This window comes from Medicago truncatula, chromosome 1 (genome assembly GCF_003473485.1).
Source record: "Medicago truncatula cultivar Jemalong A17 chromosome 1, MtrunA17r5.0-ANR, whole genome shotgun sequence".
In the NCBI taxonomy this organism is placed as follows: domain Eukaryota; kingdom Viridiplantae; phylum Streptophyta; class Magnoliopsida; order Fabales; family Fabaceae; genus Medicago; species Medicago truncatula.
In genome coordinates, this window is record NC_053042.1 from 21,221,005 (window position 1) to 21,242,271 (window position 21,267).

The following is a 21,267-nucleotide window of genomic DNA, read 5'->3' on the forward strand; positions in this document are numbered from 1 at the left end:
GTTGACTCGGTCAACGCTGACGTGGCACCCTAAGTGAGGTGCCACATGTAAATTTTTTTTTTTTTTTGCCTTGGGGGTCCAAAACATAGGGGGCTATTTTGTATTTAAATTAGTTAGGGGTTCATAACCGCAACTTTTGGAAAGGTAGGGTTCCAAAAGTGCAATTAAGCCTAATATTTATGACGTGTTATTTCCGAATATGATTTTTATGATGTATGCAAAACATGATATCTTTTGTGAAATATTTATTCTGTGCTTGTAAATTGTCTGCTAACCGTAGAACTGCTATGATTAACAGAAATTCTTGTAGACGTTAATGACCAAGTTAAAAAAAAATTTAAGAGCTAAATCATTCAATGGTTTGTGAATAAACCCTCCTAGATTTCTTCTTCTCTCTATTACCATGTAAATGTTGATGACAGAGAAAATTTATTTTCCCTTAGATATCCCTTGGCCGAACATAGGCCTATATGAGGGAGTCACTATGATACATCACTCTAGTGGATGAATCTCAGGAAAAGTTTTACTTTTGACAACTTTGGAAAATACAATTTTTTATAACTTAAAGATGTTTTTTTCATGAAAGATTTTATTTTGTCTTGAATTTTGAATCACTATGATATTATGTTTCATGAGCATAAATTATTAATGCAAGAAAAAAAAATTCCTTGCTTTGTTTTTGGTAATGGACAATAGGCCTGCAACCTTTATAGATGGTGATTTTTTTAAATTATATTGGTTAGAATTTTAGATCCATGGTTCATGACATTTTTTTTTTTTGGTTACAAAGCTAAGAAAAGAAAAAACAAGATAGGAAAGAAAAAGGTAAAAACACGCCTAAGCTCTAGGAAACGCAGTTCCCATGGCGTCTAATCTAATCAAAGGAATGAGATCATAAGGTGGGGTTGTATGTCTTGCAAACTCTTCGTTTGAAATTGCATCAAGCTTTGCCATGAAATCTGCACATTGGTTTCCTTCTCTATGACAATGTTGTATGGAGAAGTTTGTTGATAATAGCAAGTCTTGAATTAAAACAGCATAAGCATGGAAGCGGGAGCTACTGTTTGTGAGGAGCTTGACTGAAAGCAGCGAATCTGTGTAACAGATCATCTCTTCAATTCCATTTTCGGCTGCCATGAGTAACCCTTTGTGAATTGCCGTAAGTTCAGCGAACAAAATGTCCGTTGTTGCTTCAATAAAACCGGAGAAACCTTGAAGGAAAAAACCAGCTGAGTTTCGTAAAATACCTCCGTAACCGGCTCGGATTGGAGCTCCCAAGCAGCTGCCATCCACATTTAACACGACACCAGAGAAATTGCTATTGTTCCAACGAACCAGAGTTTGTGAGGACTGGGCCGTTGCGGCTTGATATGAAGCATTAATAGCAGAGATTGAGTTGTGGATGTTCAACATGATCCGATGGGTAGACCAAGACTCATTGCTAAGGCACATTAAATTGCGGTTTCGCCAGGACCACCAGAGACCGGAAAGGAAAAGGGAAGAGTTGTTACCGGTAGCGTGTTGTTTGATCCAGCTTGATGGAAAAGCTTCGTTGAAAAAAGCGGTATCCGTGAAACCGAGCCGGTGCCAAATAATGGAGGAGAAACGACAATCCCGAAGGCAATGCATAATGGTTTCTTCGTCTTCTCCACATCTGGAACAGGTGGAAGAGGGGGCCATATGACGGTGTTCGAGAAGAGACATAGTCGGGATGGCGTTATGGCAAGCTAACCAAATGAACAGTTTGAATTTTTCAGGGGACTTTAGCTTCCATATCCAAGACCAAGAGTGGGTAGAAAGCGGATTGGTGTCAGTATCCGAGTTGCGAAGTAGCCAAGCATAGCCGCAGTTTGCTGTGTATACCCCGTTGATATTGTGGCTCCATATGATGGTATCTTCTATTCTTTCATTGAATCTGAAGTTGGTGTTATTAATGTAATATGCAATTGCTGGAGGCAGATTAGTGTAGAGAGCATGAGTGTGTTGACCGTTATGTGTGAAAACATCTTTAACCGTGAGTTGAATATCGTGGATGTCAATGATGGGAACGTGTGAGCCAATCAGTCCATGGGGGCTCCAATTATGGAACCAAAAGGAGGAGGTACCTGAACCAGCGCGCCATAGATAACCATTACGGAGGACATTTTTTGCTTTGATGATGGAAGACCAAGTGGGTGAACTGTTGCTACTGCAGGTGGCTTGAAGGATGTTTGACCCTGTGGTATATTTGTTGGAAAGAATGTTTACCCATAATTTGTTTGTTGATTGAACCATGTCCCATACAAGTTTTCCAAGGAGACAAGTGTTGGCTTCTCTAGCTCTCCTGATTCTCAAACCTCCAGATTGTTTTGGGGTAGTTAATTTCTTCCAATTTACCAAGTTAACTCCTTTGTTGTTAGTGTCTTTCCAAAAGAAATTTCTGGTTGTCTGATCAATACTATCACAAATACTCTGAGGAAGCCAATTAATCTGCATATAGTAGGTGGGTATGGAGGATAAAACAGATGTTGCTAAAGTAAGTCTACCTGTTTTATTTAGAAGCCTATTCTTCCAAGTTGCCAAGCGCGATTTCATTTTTTCAATGATGAAGTTGAAATCACTCTTCTTAGGACGTCCATGGAGCATAGGGAAACCCAAATACTTGCCAAGTGAGGATGTGCTTTGGATTCCGGATATTGTAGTGAGGCTAGTGATTTTACCATGAGGAGTGCCTGACGAGTAAAATGCCCTTGATTTAGCAATGTTGATTCTTAGCCCCGAGGCTTGACTGAATCTTTCAAACAAATCATGAATAAGATGAACCTGAGAGGTCTTAGCCTTAGAAAAAAGAAGGACATCATCTGCAAATAGGAGATGGGATAAATGCGGCCCCGTAGGGGTGATTTGGATGGGTGCCCATCTTCCTTGGGCGACTGCTGAGTTGATAGCAGCTGAAAGCTTTTCCATGCAAAGGATGAAAAGATAAGGGGACAACGGATCACCTTGTCGCAGGCCATGAGAAGGCTCGAAAGGCGGCAACCCTTTCCCGTTCCAAAGTATAGAGTAACTAGGAGAAGCTACGCAATGCATGATGAGCTTGATGGTGATGTTCGGAAATCCAAAATCATGGAGGCAGTTGCTTAGAAAATCCCAGTTGACGTTGTCGAAAGCTTTCTCCAAGTCAAGCTTGTAAGCTACGTAACCCTTCTTCCTTTTAGAGTGTTTCATGAAATGAATAATTTCCTGCAAAACAATAGAGTTATCTGCAGTGCCCCTACCAGGCAGAAAGCTGCTTTGATAGGGACCAATAATGTTAGTAAGAATAGGCCGAAGCCTGTGAACCAGGACCTTTGTAATAATTTTGTAAGTAATATTACAAAGGGTAATAGGTCTGAAGTCTTTGTAAGTGGTGGGTGGGTCAATTTTTGGGATTAGTGCAATGAGAGTGTTTGAAATCTCTGGATCAAAGTGACCTGTTTGGAAAGCGGTTTGGACCATGTGGTAAATGTCATTGCCAACAATGTGCCAGTACTGCTTGAAGAAGATGCAATGGAAACCATCCGGACCAGGGGCTTTGTAGGGTTTCATGGAGTTAAGGGCAGCATAAACTTCATTTTTGGTGATTGGGGCGGTTAGGGAATTTCTCCCCTCTTCAGTAATGGAAAGGTGGGTACCTTCAGTGAAAGTTCGGTCACGATTGTCTTGGCTAGCCGTGAAGAAGAGCTTGAAGTAATTTTGTGCTTCTTGTTGGAGAGTATCACTATCGGAAGACCAAGTACCACAGGGGAGCTGAAGTCTATGTACTCGATTTCTCTTTCTTCTAACTATGGTTTGAGTGTGGAAGAAAGCAGTGTTTTTATCTCCAAATTTCACCCATTTTTCTCTTGATTTTTGATACCAAAGCATTTCTTCTTGGAATAGAATATGATTATATTCCTTTTGGAGTTCTTTCTCAAGGTGGGAGTGCTGGATGGAATCAACCCTTTCAAGATAATTTTGAATTCCTTTGAGTCGGTTTTCAATATGCTTTTTCCTTTGGAAGATGTTTCCAAAGATTTCATGATTGAAGTTGACGGAATTCTCTTTGACATTATTCAAGGCCGAGATGATGTTATGGGTGCGTGGTTGCCAAGAATTTTTTACCAAGCTCTCGTATTCACCATGATCGATCCAAGCTGCCTCAAAGCGAAAAGGCCGCTCACCTCTAGATAAAGGAAGGCCTCCAAAACGTAGGAGAAGAGGATTGTGGTCGGAATGGAGCCTACAAAGAACCTCGACGAAGGCTTCCGGGAAGTTCAAGCGCCAGTTAACATTAGCCAATCCTCTATCAAGCTTTTTGGAGAGAATGCGGATGCCGTTACTGTTTCTATGCCAAGTAAACTTTCCACCGGTGGTTGTGAGATCAAGGAGGTTGCAAGAATTCATGAAGTTTGAGAATGAAGCAGCTCGGCTATGGTGGAAGACGCCACCTCTTTGCTCACTAGGTAGGAGAGTTTCGTTGAAATCTCCTATGATCATCCAGGGCGCATCAATGGAGTGGTTGAGGTTAATTAAATGATTCCAAAGGATGGGGTGTTGAGTTGGGTTAGGGCTTGCATAGATGCAAGTGCAAAAAGAGGAAGCATGGCCGCGGTTGATAGTGAAGGAAATGGAGTGGGGGTTGGAGTTAGTGATAGTTGTTAAGATGTTTGTAGCTGAGTGTTTTAGAAGCCATATACCTCCGGAATGTCCATTAGCTTCTATGATGTGAACGGGGGTATAATCAGTGTTAGCCCAGAAGGTGGATAGTCTATGATAAGGGACATGAGTTTCATAAATTGCTATGAAGGTTGGGTTGTGTTTTCTCATCAATTCTTTTAGGTTTCTTCTTCCATTGTTATTTTGAGCCCCTCTAATATTCCAAGAGAGGATGGTGATATCAAGGAGAGCTTCCATAACAACGTAATCAGAAAAGAACAAGAGAAGAAAGGTGCTACGTGACCATTTCCTCATCTTGAGTTTCTTGAGTATCCAGGTTCTGATGAACATCATCCTTATGATAGCTAGTTTCACCAATTTGGTCTTTTGTGGGGTGGTTAGCTTCTTGGTCATTTGGAATGGGGGTGGCGAGCATGAAACTTGAATTAGGGTCGGGTTCAGGTGTTGGATTATTGACTAAGGTGGGATCATTTTCTTGAACTTCATTTGTGGTAGTTTGTTTAGTTGGTAACTGTTGGGTTGTTTTTGGCACGTGCGGTTCAGGTGTGGTCTTGTGGCTGTGTGGGGGCGACAACACTAAAGGGTTGACTTGGGAGAAGTCAAAGACTGGTTCATCAGTGGCCATGGTGTCATGTCTACGATGTTTCGTGTCTTTGGGCACTTGAAGGATGCATCTCTGGACAATAATGGGGCGTGACTGGTTATTTGGAAGGGGTAGGCCAGTTTTGTTTCTAGTTGTTAGATGATTAAGGGCATTGAACCTGTTATTTTTTGTTGTAACGGTTTTTTGGGGATTTATGATGATGTTTTTTGTTGGTTTCTTTTTTCTAGTGACAAGTGACCATTCCCCATGTAGCACATGATTATCTCCGTCAATGGCATTTAATTGGTCATCATTTGGTAATGAATCCTTAGACGAAATAGTAACGGTTGTACCTTTTTGGACGTTTTGAATTAAATGCTCATCGGAGGTGGGTGTTGACCGAGTTTGTTGGCTAACAACGGCTGGTTGATGGACGGCTGAAGGTGTTGGTTCGCTGGAGGTGGACGGCTGGAGGTGGCGTGTTGATGAGCAGTTTCTTCCCAAGTGACCATAGCATCCGCAGTTGGTGCAAATTAGGTGGAGACTCTCGTACTGAACTTTGTACCAATGTCCGTTGACCCAAATTTTCCCTACCACCGGCATAGTTAGATCAATTTCCACACAGACTCTGGCAAACTTACCTCTTTCAATTTTCAGGGTGTTTGTGTCGACCTTGATGGGGCGGCCAAGAGCAGAAGCCATGGCTAGCAAGAAACTCTCATCATAGTATACTAAGTTCAGACCTGGGAATCTCACCCAAACAATTGTTTTGTCAACTTTGGTGTTTGGAGATGCAAATTCAGGTGACCAGTGTGTGACTGCAAGGCAGTGATCAAATATTAACCAAGGACCTCCCGTGATGACTTTCTCTTTGTTTGCCGCTTGATCAAATTTCACCATGTAGAAACCGTTATCGTTGTCCATGATTTCGAAACCCCCTTGTGGTTTCCATGTTCGTTGTAGCCTTTCTTTCATGGTATGGTAGCCGAGGTTTTTCCCCAGCAACTTGACAACAATAGCGTCCTTCCATGGCGTGCATAATTCTTGGAAGACAGATGGTTCAAGGTAAACTTTAGGAAGGAGTCGGTTACCATTCTCATGTTCAATGCGAACAAGATTTTTCTCGATCATGTCTTCCTTTTCACGTAGCATTGGTTCTTGAGATGGTCCTAGGAGTTTGTCTCGGAAAGAGATCTTTGGGGAAGATGGCTTGTAAGGATCGGGTGGTTTATTGGTGGCTTGAAGGTTTTGGTCACTCAGAGCAGAGAAAACGAACTCAGAACTCATTGCACTTTTTAAGTTTTAATGAAGTATAAAAAAAATAAATTGATTTTAGATCTCAAAGAAAAATTTGATTTTGAACAAATTGATTTCTTGTAAAATGTTTAAGTTTTAATGAAGTATAAAAATAAAAAAAAAATCATTTTCTTGGCTTGAATGAACTTTTGGGTAATAGATTTATTGTTTTTTGATAGAGTATTTTTTAAAGAAATCATGTTGATGATATTTTATTTATGGCAGAACTTTTTAAGGGAAAAATAGTCATTTTCCTTACTATTCCTTGTGGATCTCAGATGACTAGTGTGAGTTTGTCTTGTCGAAACTTTCGAAATGGACATATGGTTCATGCTATTTGGATACAAATTCATTGAGTTAGAATTTTATTTTATTTTATTTTTAAAAAAAAAAAAAAGGTATATGGTTTAAATTGTAGGTAAACAAAAGTTTTCTGTTAAATGATAATCTTACAACTTTATGTCTATTGAGATTTAAAATTATTTTGAGAATAAAAATGATTAAGTGTTGTGATGTTGAAGAAAACTTAGTTTCATTGCGTTTCGAGAATATTGGAACTTTTTGCATTGATTTAGCCGTGGGGAGGATTTTATGTTAAAAGTTATATTTTGGTTTAATTTTGAGAAAAATAATTGAATACTTTTTGGAAGAATATTGTAAAAACAGAGAAAATATGGAAAAAAAAATTCATAAAAATAACAGGGAGAAATTTTTTAGTCGTTTTCAATTATTTTGAAAATGGTTTATGAAAGGGGAACTTCTACGGTACACTAAGAAATTTTAGTGTACCGGTACTCTTGTTTCACAAAACTTATAAATTAACAATCATTTTTATGAAATAAAAAGTTATTTGTCAATATTTATATTTTAGAAAACGTCATATCATAAGAAAAAACATCATTTCATTGTTTATAAGGATGATATTAAAAAATTTACATTTTGTCATAAAAAATAATCAATATTCATTGTTATGAGTAGTAAAAATTTGTAAAAATTAAATTTTATTTCGTCGAAGCTTTTGGTAAATAAAATTTAATTATTATAGTTGTCAATGGTAGAAAATAATTATTTTTCTTAAAAAAACAACTAATTTATTATTAATTTAATGAATTGGTGTACCGATACACCCAAATTTATTGAATGTACCATAGAATTTGCTTTATGAAAGTGTTTTAACATTAAGTACATTCAAAATGTATTGATGACTCCAAATTATATCAAAGTTTTGTGTCTTTTTGGAGTCATTTGAGTCAATTTTAGGAATGTTTTAGTTCAGTTGAGGAACAAGTTGAAGAAATTGTCATATTACTCATAAGTCACTTTGAAGAGCTCTAAAACATATTGAATTCGTACTAACCAGACAAGTCTGTAGTCGTGCTATGATTTTTACAACATCTATCAAGTGACTTCTTATGGCATTCAAAAAATTATATTTTGTTTTTCAATATAAAGGAGCGACAACTTCATAACCAAGGGTCGAAAAATGTTTTGTAGAAACGTGAGAAACTCGATTTCTATGAGGTCAAGGTTGAATATTAAACTTGAAAACAACATTGACGCAAATTTGTCATCGTGTATTCATGTGTAATTTCTTAATCTTGTTGTCATGTCTCTTTTGATTATGAGTAGCATGATTTTTTAGATTATGTCAGTTTATGAACTTCTCCAGATCTACTTGAAACATAAAATTGTAGAGTACTATTTTATGAAAGTATTATTCAGTTATCCTTCTTTGCTATGTTTTTTACTAGTGTAACTTCCCGTGCCAAGCACGGGATTCATTTTATTTAAAAAAATTAACAGAGTTTACACATAATTAGGTTTTCAGATATTATTTAATTTTTTTAGTTTAATTTCATTTCAAAATTTTGACATTATGCGGTACTCTATCCTCATATTTAAAATTGAAAAAATAAATCACCGTTTATTAGGACAAAAAAAGTTAAATTTTAAAAAGATATAACTATTTTTGTGAGAGCCGCCTTCCTTCTCCTCCACCCTCCTTCTTTGCTCATCCTACCAAATCCAAACATTCCCTTCACAATGTAACCTCACGCATCAAAGAGGTTGTGGTGTGATTCTTTGACCACCTCCTAGAACCCCTTTTTTAGGATCGGTTCCATCAAACCAGTCAGCACCTGCTATGGATTGTTACTCTCAAATCTAATTTCTAGACAGTGATAGTCTGATGCGGTTGTCTCATGTTTTGCGGATGAAGTTTTTCTTCTTGGTTTATTGAAACCGCCGTGAATCTCCTCTGTTTTGCGGTGGTTGGGTTTTTCGCCGCCATTGCCATCGGGTTTTGTGTTATCCTACAAATCGTGGTTGAATTTTCCCTTCACGGTCTGATTCTGATTATGAGCTCGACATTGCTTCGAAGTTGCGTTTTTTCATATATGGTCTCACCGAAAATGGGGGTGTTGTCGTCTTTGTCAACAATGATCTGTATGGCTAGAAATGGCCTTTGAAGCTGGTTGTTGTCATGTTAGATGCAGTGGGTTGGTGGCGTGTGGATTTGTTTTCGTGTTGGCGATCAGTTTCTTACCGGCTTCAAAATTGGGATTCGAGACTCGTCAGTTCACACATCACATTTCTTTTACACATTGGTTTTGTACCCGTAATGCGGGTTCACTGGATTGTGCAACATGATGTGTGAGTCTAGTTATGAATTCGAATTTGTTTATTTACCCATTGGATTGTCATGTATTGTATTATCATATAGCTGGTTACCTTTTTGGTTTAACTGGGTTACTATGTCCCCTAGCCTTCTTTTTTAAAAACAAAAATATTTTAATATAATTAGGGTGTCGCAGATCTATCTTCATCCCATTTGCTTAAAAGAAATATTTTTATGAGTCATAAAATAGTGGGCAAAAGTACAAATATACTTAAAATATAAAAACACTATAAATAATTAATATATTCTTAAAAATATATCTAATTAATAAGAGTTCAAATTAACTTTGCTTTCTCAGTCATTCAATATATTAAACAGGTATGATTACCTCTGTTTTAATCTACCAGTATGAATAAAATTATTACTTTTTTATTTAATCACAATACTCTCGAATTAGTTTTCTTGATTTGATAAAAAAAAATATGAAAAGTAATATATATATTGGAACGTGTTTCATGAGAATAAAAAAATATTAAAATGAAACTTACATGAATTAAAATGTATATTAGGACAAATAACATTAAATAGAGTCAAAGTAAGTTATATTTGTTTTAATTTAAGATAAAAAAAATTATTTAATTTTTATATTTAAGATTGGAGAGAGTATTTCTCTCGGAAGCAAATTGTAACACCCCGTTAACCAAAAGCAATTAAATAGCAAATATACATCAGAGTAATTCCACAACGGGCATGCTACACGTCATTTCAAAATTCTTAAATAGAAAATAAAACTATTTAATCAAATCAACTTATTATATATGAAAACATAGCAGCGGAATAGTTTTCAAAATCCATAACCTCATGAACATCCAACAGTAGTCTATGGCATTAAAGGCCTTAACATAATTCAACATCATAGTTCAAAGACAACAAAAGGCTCCACACCACAAGTTCCAAAATTTGATACATGGAAAGGAAAAGCAACAATAATAAAAATGATAAATCCCATCCCACGTATCGGAGCCCTAGACACGACTTTGAGCCACCACCTACTACTCAAGATCACCTGCAAGTTACCCATAGGAAGGGCAACATTTTCAAGCAGAAGGGGTGAGATTCACAACAATAAATATAGATATTAAAATCATCAATTGAATCTAACACCCTAATCAACAACACATTATCTTGTAAACATATATATGTATAAGTCACAAGCAACAACAACATCAACAATATACCATGATCACAATGAATATATATATATATATATATATATAAATGCATATTCAACACCAACACCATCCATCAGATATAACTGAAATCAACAACCAAGACTCATGCAAATGACATGACCACTGCTAAGACACCATCTTAGACTTCTTAATGAAATGCAATATGCATGTGGTACCAAACAGGACCGAAGCCCTCACTGCTTTTGAATGGTTAAAGCATTCATCAGGACCGAAGCCCTCACCGCTGTTGAGCAACTAGTACTCCAGGACCAAAGCCCTCACCGCTGTTTTATGCATATGCAATGGACCTACTTGTGTATATCTACATACAACTGACCATGCAATGCAACTCCATGTGACTCCACTATAATAATATGTATGATTCAATAAATAACATACATTCAACCATCATCAATAATCATCAATCCAGCAATTCAAACAACCAAAATAATGCATAACTATATATAACCATGCCCAAATACAACAACATTCAACCACCACTATCATGCAAGCAAGTCAACACTCAGGAGTTGTGCAACTCGCCTCGCGAGCACATCTGCTCGCCATGGCGAGTTCACAAAAACACTAGCTCGCCATGGCGAGTTCAAGGCGAACTCGAGGCGAGTGGAAATCAGGTGCTCTCGGAAAAAATACCATTTTCACACTCAGAACTCATTTCTATGTTCCCTAATCATCTTTTTAACCTAAAACTTCCACCATTCATCTTTATTATCATCTAGGTACTTTAAACCATCCCCAAAACATCTTATAACAACTTTTCAAAAATCACAATTTTATCTGGGCTACTCGCCATGGCGAGTTGGACTGCTCGCGAGGCGAGTGATGATGTTGTTCACTCGCGAGGCGAGACATGAATGCTCGCGAGGCGAGCGATGAACATCAGTACGGGCAGAAAACTGGTTTTTCCCCAAAATCCCATTTTTCTTCCAATCACTCCCCAAATCAGTTTACAGATACAAATTAACTTTCTGTATGCACTTGGAACCTAATTCTAACACCAAATTCACACTTACAACTTCAAATTCATCATCTCATCATAAAAACCCAATTTCCCCAATTCTCACCAAAACTCTGTTAAACACAAAATCAGAATCTAAAATCTACACTATTGAAGTAAACCTCACCCTTACCTTAGAATTGCAGAAAGAAATGCACAGCAAATTGGTTTCCTGAGTTCTACTTGCTCTTCCATCCTTTCTCCCAAAACTGTCAGTTTCACGTAAAAGTGTTTCTGACTCTAACTTTCTATCTTAACTGCCTTCTCAACTCCCCATTATTACACTTAACTCCCTTTAATTCCAATAAATTATATTAATTCCCCAGACACCAAAATAATTATTATTTCATACTTATTATAATTATTATTAAATAAACCATATAATAAAATAATACACCACATAAATCACCCAAAATCACATATATATAAATATATATATACATCTACTCCGCATAAATCACCAAACATCATATATATAATATATATATATACTCCACATAATAAAATAATTAAATATAACAACTAGGGCGTTACACAAATTATCTCCAGTGAGAAAAAATTGACAGAAAACAACTTTCTTTAATCTCCTCCCATCATTTTTTTTTAATTAGTGATCATGAGTCACAAATTAAAACACTCTAACCTAATTTTGTTATACTTTACTGTAATTTTGATTTCGAATTCATTGTTCCCCTTTTACCAAACAAACACTTCCTCCTTCTTAAAGTTCCTAACTGAATCCCACAAGTTAAAACCTCCACCAAACGTGGGTTAGAAAAAAGTAGGAGATCTATGTCAACCCACTCAATTTCATGCAAGTTCTTCAACTCATTAATGGTGATCCTAAGAGTAAGGTTAAAAAAACTCTTCAAGTATGCTAATGCGAGATAGATCAGGCCACTAAAAATAAAGGTAAAATACAAAGGTCATAAATATTGATAAACTTTGATTCCCTTTGTTGCATATGTGTTGTTGATATATGTTCATGATGACTCTGCTCTAGAACTGTGTTAGGATCATGGAAGAGTGTTATTTGAGCTAATATTTCATTTTGTATCACTTTACATGCTATCTGTCAAGCTCAATTTGTGATCTATGAGATAACAAAGATTAAAACACTATACTTTAAACAAAAAAAACAATATGAAAAAAGTACCTTTCGATCCATTAGAACCAACTCCACGGAAAATGGTAGTTTTTATTTTTGTAATCTTGAACAAACCAAGCACGAACAACTCTCACAACCAATGTCCACGATTGTTTTCTTGGCGAAACATCAAAGATGAAGTCGTGTTTTGTAAACCTTTTTCTTTGCAATAAAAAGTTACAAAAATAACTTAGAATATAAATATCAAAGAACCAGAGAACAGAAAAAGAAGAAAAAAAACTACATTTTGTGATTGTTGTGTACTCATATCCAAAAGTGCTACTATTTATATAGAAAATAGTACTATAACGATCAATATATATATTAATTGTTAATTTGACTGTTTTAAAATTAATATTTTCAACGTCTTTAATATTATAAAATGTACATTAAAAAATTAGATTATATTTCATGTAACCTACAAAAAAATTAACTTCATAAGATTTGAAATTTAATAATATCGGATTAATATAATTTTGTAATGAATAAAAATTAATTATATAACCTTAAAAAAACTAATTACTAAAATTAAAATTTTTAATTAGTAGGTTTCTGTCATAGTGTAACGGACCAAAATTCAAAATATAATTTATTCAAGTTATTTATTATAATTTTGTAACCTACCAAATTTTTAATGTTCCGTATAAATGTTAATCGAATACTAATTATATTAATAATTATTTGATTGTAACGTACAAATTTTTAATGTAACATATAAATTTTAATCGAAACAATAGTTATATTAATAATTATTTGATTGTAACCAACTATTCATTTTATGTACAATTTAATGTTAAATAAAAAACGGTTTTTAATAATAATTATAATTATTAAGCTTGTATTAACAATTAGGAGAAATTTTTGGAACAAATGCCAAGTAGGATTAGGATGATATGGACATCTTTAGAGTAAAGGATTTTGGAATAAGCTATTTCTAAAAACTCTAAATTGTTAGTATAAAGATAAAGATATACGGATTGATAAATTATTATCCCTAGCTTTTGTATCTTGATTTAGGATAAATGTTCAATAGATAATGGTTTTAGACATATTGAATTGTCTTATTGTGATACTATATTTAACGTTGAATTAAACATTTGATGATCAAGGACTCACCTAGGGTGTCTGTGTGAAAGAAAATTTCTTTCTAACTTTGGCCTGGGTTTTAATGATTACAACACCACATCAGAAAAGAAGAAAAATTTATGGCGGATTCAGTTGAAGAATGATGTTAAAGGTCTAGGCTTTATTGTTATACATTTTGTAAGTATGACACTTATCATGTGATTTATCATTCTTAACCTTTGGTACTACTTAGAATGCTCAGAAAACATTTTCAAATATTTTTTGAAGTTAAAGTTTTAAGTTCATATGAAGCAGTTCATCCAAAACACGTGAAAAATTATTTTTGGGCATGTGTAATTGGTTTCACCTTGATAGGTAACCGGTTACAGGAATTGTATTTTTGAAAAATATTAACGTTGGAAGGTGTAATTGTTGCACCTCCTATAACCGGTTACCACCTTTAAAAATTCAAATTTTATCAATAGGTGTCATTTCAGATATGTCTCTGTTTATTTGAGACCCATTTTAAAAGGTAACATTGCTTCATAAACACATTTTCAGCCTCTATAAAACCAATTGAGATCATAATCATTTTAACAACTTTCACATTCTCAATTGTCAATTTCAAAATCACTTGCATTCTAAAACTCTCATTCTCTTGTCTAGGAAAACACTGTCCATTCTTTAACATTCATAAATAAAGTTTTCTGAGCATTAAGTCATTTGTGTTAACATATATAGGAAATTGTGAAAATAAGCATATATACTAAAGGGTGCATTTTGCAGTGACAAAGATTTATTTGGAAGTTATTGATTTTGTAAGATTGGTTTTGATTAAGAATAAATAAAATATCAAGTGATTAATAAAATTCTCATAGGCAATTGTGAAAACAAAAAGTCTACTCATTTTAGATGTTGGAGTCAAAAACTATCACGAAAAACTGAAGGAGTTCAGGTTATAGGTATTTTTTTGGGTGATTGTGGACTCCCTTATTGGAGAATTCATACCTTTCGAAAAAATTTATTTTTACAAATGCTCACGCAGGTCACTGTTATAAGCAAAAAACAACTTTTTTAATTCATTGAATAAATGATGTATCCAGTCTATAATATAGACCAGATACATCAATTACTCAAGAAACTTGAAAAGTAAGATTTTACTTATAATAATGACCATAGGGTGTATTTCAATTAATTAGTTTTTCGAAGTACATTCGGTTAGAAAATTGAGTTTCAGAAGACATATATACTTGTATTTTAGAAATAATATTTTTTAAGAAAATGATTAAGAGTTATGTAATTTTAAAACATTAAAAAAACTGTATTTTGGATAAAATATTATAAAGATGATATTTGTGGGGGGAAAATTGTTCTTAAGAGTGGCTTATAAGAAAAATAGGGTGGTGTAAAAGAAACACCATCTAATTTGGCTCTTTTATATGTTGTTCAGCATGACACTCAAGGTCGGCTCATTTTACAACATATTCATTTGCTTAATACTATAGAGAGTAATGATATATATGTCTTTCGTCCATCGAGAGTATAAAAGGTTGTTTGCTACCGTGTAAGAGAAAACCTAGATCAACATAGAGTTTAGAGCTAATCGACTGGAGTAGGTGAATCAGGTATATGATCTTAGTACAATTTAGTTTTGTTTTTTAGTTCCAACATTATTCAATTATATCATGACATAAACACCTTGATTTATTCTTAAGATATTGCAATAATTTTTTTTGTAAATGGTAGGTTAAAGAATGATATATGTCTAAAAATTAGTTATATATATATAAAGAGACACACACATTAATTGGAATATATACATGGCTAGACATGCCGACAAATACATAACTAATTCCTAGGCATGTCTCATTCTTTAAACTATCATTTACACAAAAAATATTGCAATATCTCAAGAATAAATCAAGGTGATTGTGTAATGATATAATTGAATAATGTTGGTAGTAGAAAACAAAACTAAATTGTACTAAGATTGTATACTTGATTTGCCTACTCCGGTCGATTAGGTCTAAACTCTATATTGATCTAGGTTTTCTCTTACACGGTGGCAAAAAAGCTATTATACTCTTTGTAACACCCCGTTTTTCCAACATAAAAATTTCATAATAATTATCAGAGTATTTCAACACATAAATGGAATGTTACACTTCTAAAAATCATAAATGAGATAAATAAAATTTTATCTTTCAACATAATTAATTCAAAACTTTGCAGCATATTTAATTTAACATCATAAATAGTCTTGGTACATAGGCCTTATCAAAACATCTCATAAAATTCAATTAACAACTTAAACATAAGAATTCATAGTCAAATACGTAAGGAATAGAAAATAGCCACAAAAGATCACATCCCGTTACGTATCAGAGCACCTAAAAGACTCAGTGAGGGATAGCCACCCACGACAGCAAACAACAACAACCTACTCTTGATCACCTTAGAATTGAAATCGCAGTTCTCCTCTTGGTGTTTCTCTCTTCTCTTGATTTTTCTCCCTTTTCTCCAAAAACTGATCGTACGTACTACTTTTTCTAAACTAGGTCTCTCCTATTTATATCTTCTCTATCTATTTTATCTTATTCCTCTTTTTCCCCCAAAACTCTCTAAAATCTCAAAACAGCCCCACCACTTAATCTTATTCTATTATCAAGACTTATTCTAATAAATAATAAAATAACACTACTTAAAAAAATAGCTACACATCACCTAATCAACATAATAATATAAAATCATATATAAAAAGACTTTAAGTCAACCAATACTAATTAAATAAAATTGGGGTGTTACACTCTCGATGGCCGAAAGACATATATATTATTACTCTCTATAGTATTGAGCAAAGAAATATGTTGTGAAATGGGCGAACCTTAAATGTCATGTGGAACAACATATAAATTAACTAAATTAGATGGTGTTTCTTTTACACCAGCCTATTTTTCTTATAAGCCACTCTTTAGCACAATTTTTTCCCCACAAAATTTCATCTTTAAAATCTTTTATCCATAATACGGTTTTAGTTAAAGTTTTTAAATTACATAATTTTGTGTCATTTTCTTAAAAAAATTAATTTCTAGACAGCATGTTGGGCCGGGTCATTAGCCCATGTTTTAGACGGGACCTAAAAAACTAACCCAAAAAATACATTCGAACTTTTTTGGCCCATTTGGCCCATACAAAAATGGGCCTTCGGGCCGGGCTAACCCATTATTACCATTTAATTTGAGTTTTGTTAAAAAAATAGTATATTTTTGAGATAAGTTATCAACTATTTTAAAATTTATTTATAAAAAAATATTTAAATAAATAAACTTAATAAAAATGAATGAATTTAACTTAAAGTTTTAAAATTTTAAAGTTTATAAATTATTAATTTGATTTAATTGAATGAATAATCTAGAGTTTCGTTAACATTCAATGTTAATGTCAAAATTATTTGCACTTTTATGTCCATTCAATCATATTTTAGCAAAAAAATAGTGGTGAGTGACTGATATATAAAAAAATACATAAGAAATAGTGAATAAATTTTAAAAGTAAAAAATAAACGGGTCGGGGCGAGGCTGGCCCATTGCCCACACAAGCCGGGCCGGGCTCTAGAATCTACAACCCAATTATAATTGGGTTGGGCGGGACTGGGCCATCTATGTAATCGGGCCTCTCGGGCTCGGGCCAGCCCATTTGACACCTCTAGGTATGACTCTTTTTAAGTATTAAGGGCTGACAATTGGATGTGATTCTCGTACATTATCGTTTTGGAATCTTGTGGTTGATCATATAAGAGACAAATTGTCTTCTTAAAGATGTCGTAGTTTATCTATGAGATTCTCTTAAAAGTCGTCTTAATCTCATTGTCGATGTACTTTCTCTGATCTTTTTCAAAACTTCTTCAGGTACCATCTTTAAAATTGGGTATTTATTTACATATTATATGGAGAGAGTGAGGAATCTCGTAAAATTCATAGGGGTTCATTGATAAAGCGTGTTACCAAAAAAAAAAGATTTTGTTGTGGGATGAAGGTGGAGTTGGAGAAAAGGTTTATTTACTTGAGAGGAATATTTAGCTGACGGTTCATTACTTTATTCGCTAATTTTTCTTTGCAAGATGAGGTTGTTTGGCAATGGGATATGGGATACTAACCCTGATATCTTATACTCAACCAAAGAAGCTTACGACTTGATCTCTAAACACTTTTTTTAATTGTCATGTATCTTGTAAGTTATCATATGTTTTGTCATGGCTAGTCATTAGTAGTGCTTTGTCAAACAAAAAATCTAGCCATGCTACTCTATTTATAGGTTTGATTTCCAATAGAAAAAAAAGGTGAAGGAGTGCCTTCATTTAAAATGAATAACTTGTTTGTTAATTATTTGAAAGTGGTGTAATCAAACTGTTTTTGATAATCAGGACAATCACAAAGGTCATCTGGTTGGTTTGGTGAAGCTTTTGATTTGATCTTAGATTGAAAGTAAAACCAAGGGTTTCTCCTACAATTTATATCAATGGAGTACTCGACCATTTCAATGCTTAGATGTGACTGCTCTTGTGTTGCGGTTTAGTGAGACAAGAATTTCAGTTTTCGTACATTCTATTTCCCCAATTAGTCCAATCATGAGAACAATTTTACAATCAAATACAATATAATTGGAGTTGTCATGGCAAATCCCTTATTTTTTAGCAGATCAAACACACCATTAAAATTGATTTTTATCGACTCAAATTTATTACTCAACTCATCATTATACAAAAATATTAATCACTTGATATTTTATTTATTCTTAATCAAAACCAATCTTACAAAATCAATAACTTCCAAATAAATCTTTGTCACTACAAAATATACCCTTAAGTATATATGCTTATTTTCCTATATATGTATTCCTCTGTTTTCATTCTTTACCATGCATATTCTAGATGACATTCACATGATGGAACAAGAAGGTTCGTTCTTTATCTCATACACAGGGTAATGAGGAACACTAGAATATACACAAGGCCATGCCACAATTGCCTCTGCTTTCTCTTTATCTTTCTTTTCCTCTGTCTTTCCTACTGCTTCAATACTCACCAAATCTGCATAACCGAATTTCTTTCTTAGTAGAGATGCCAGTTTAACTGAGTCAATCTCTTCTCCAGTTACTTCTATTTGATCCTTGTTATCTCCTTTTATAGTTGCACCTTCCACTCCTGAATATTTTTACACATGAATAATTGGTTAATCAAGTAGTGGTTTTTAATTTTTTTTTTAATATATGAGAAAATTAGAGTGAATTTTATTACCTGAGACTCCAACTGCAATTGCCATGGCTTTGTTCCTTAATTTTTGGTTGTTCATAGGCACCCTGATCACTATCTTTTGCTGCAAACATTTTACAAACAAACGTATGTAACGCTAATTATTTACTTGATGAAACGACACATATAAATGGAATTTAATTATGATATATATTTAAGGCTTTGTCTAATATTAGAAAAAAAAAAAAAAAAACTTGCATCGTGCACAAGTGTCTTTTTTACCATATGATCAATAAATCATATCTAATTAAATTTAATGGTAAATTTTATTGATCAAACAGTGAAAACTAACTTATGCATGATAAAATTATTTATCTCATTTATGCACCATAAAATTTGTCTACATGTAGTAAACGTAGCTTAGATATTTTGAATCATGGAAGTCAAACTCAAAATTATTTTTTGAAAAATGATATTTGTACAACTATTTTATAACAATTTTTTAACAACTTTATCTTTCACATTCATATTATATTCTTATTCTCTCTTATATTTATCTCTCTATTGTTTTTTGAGCAATAAAAAGAGAGAAATGAAGTTATCATAAAAGTTGTCTCAAATGGTTGTTAAAATATCAGAGTTGTTATTCTTTACCTTAGTCATGATGGCTATGAGAAAGAGATCAATATATAGAAGAGGCTTTGTTTTGATAAAGATGGTGCGGTAATGGTTTCTCTTGAGATTATAGTGAGAAATTGTTTGAGGAAGTTCTCATGTATTAAACATATTTATATGTATTCTTAGCTAATAAATCAAACGTGTGGTCGTTGAAGAGTTTGATTTGCAGCTGTACTATGCTATGGTTTTCGTCTTATTATTATAGTTATATATATATACAAATATATGTACAAGAATGGAATATTTTGGTTGTGGGAAATTGTTTAGCTCAATCCAGTCATTTTATATTCATTTTAATTGGAATATATCAATCTTTGAAAATAAACAGCGTCATGGAGATTAAAATCCACCCAAAAAAGTTAACTCATGATTGTTTGAAATAGAAACTTTTGTCCCTTAGCTCACTTGGTAAAGGATAATGTATATTATATGCAGGGGTCGGAGTTCGAACACCCCACTTATTTACCTTTAAGGTGAATTTCTCTAACCACTAGACTATTTGGAAAAAAAAAAAAAATAGAAACATTTTCCTTAAAAAAAAAATATTCCAGAACCTCAACAATCTCCCATTAATGAATCATATTTTGCAAATTAATCATCATTAATTAATGAATTAAATATGTTATTGATCTTAATAAATAGTCTAACTTTTCGTTATAATCTTTTTAAAAAAAGTTGTTTTGACTTTTAATCTTCAAAAGCTTTCTATCAACATTTTTGGTATTTGTTTTTCAATCAACTCATATGTAATTTTGAAATTTTGAATAAATTTTTACTAAAATATTTATATATTATAAGAATCTCTCTAAATAAAATTAATTAATTTTTAACCAAACATGAATTAAATATAATTTTTTATATTTTTGGCGTTTAAAGATTCATATTTAACTTTTGTTTGATTAAAAAATTCTTTTGTTTTGTGGAGATTCTTATCATATTTTAAACAATCTATCCTCATGAATTTAGCTTAGTTGGTAAGGACAATGCATAATCTATGTAAGATCATGATTCAAATCCCAAACAAAAAAAAAAAAAAACCAATCCAACAAAAATTCATTTAAAAATTCAAGGGGTACGTATGACTTAACTTAAAAACATAGACAAAAAATATGGAAAAACTTTTAACGGCAGGAAAATTAACTAAAGAATAAAACGAAAAGTTGAATCCTCGTTTGCATGTAAAGCATGATTCAATCCTCATTGATCTAGCTGTCACTATTCCGCGTTTAGATAATAAACATGTTTGGTCATCCTTCCTTGGGTTTGTTCGATGTTCCTAGCTTAATTTAACTGCTGATTAAAATTTGTTACGTAATACATGAATTAAATATTTATTTGAAAATAAATATGATAAATTTGTGTCTTGTGAAATTTTGAGAAATGATATGTTGGTCACTTGTATACTGAGTTGATGTTCCTAACTTGATCCATATTGTTGTGGTCTGACCCTTACATAACATTACATGTACAACCAAATTTGAAGAAAATTCATTGATTAATGTGTTCTGTTGTTGTGATTGTGTGTCAATTCTCAGGAAAGAAACTTGGGAGATTAGTTGCTGTGTTTACTTCTAAATTCTTGGCACTTTTATTTTAAGGATTTGGTTTTAAATAATTTTAATTGCAAATGTGGGTTTTTCTTCGCTTAATAAATTAGAATTTTAGTTACCTGATTCAATTGTTTTCTTTTGTGAAATTTAATT

General features: G+C 33.3%; 1 protein-coding gene across 1 annotated transcript; it reads right to left on the minus strand.

Annotated features, from left to right (window-relative positions):
• Positions 1-18,572: 18,572 nt before the first annotated feature.
• LOC11421636 (heavy metal-associated isoprenylated plant protein 16) lies at positions 18,573-18,956 on the minus strand. The gene is made up of 2 exons (XM_003589877.4): positions 18,932-18,956; positions 18,573-18,838 (listed from the first exon to the last, which is right to left on the minus strand). The coding sequence occupies exons 1-2, from the start codon at positions 18,954-18,956 to the stop codon at positions 18,573-18,575; spliced, it is 291 nt and encodes a 96-aa protein (XP_003589925.4).
• Positions 18,957-21,267: the final 2,311 nt, after the last annotated feature.

What these genes read in the sequence shown, in the direction of transcription:
- LOC11421636 (XM_003589877.4), bottom strand. Translation starts at nt 18,956, where the DNA reads ATGGCAATTGCAGTTGGAGTCTCAG. An exon ending in AATTGCAGTTGGAGTCTCAG is followed by an intron (nt 18,839 to 18,931) that starts GTAATAAAATTC and finishes AAAAATATTCAG; the next exon opens with GAGTGGAAGGTGCAACTATA.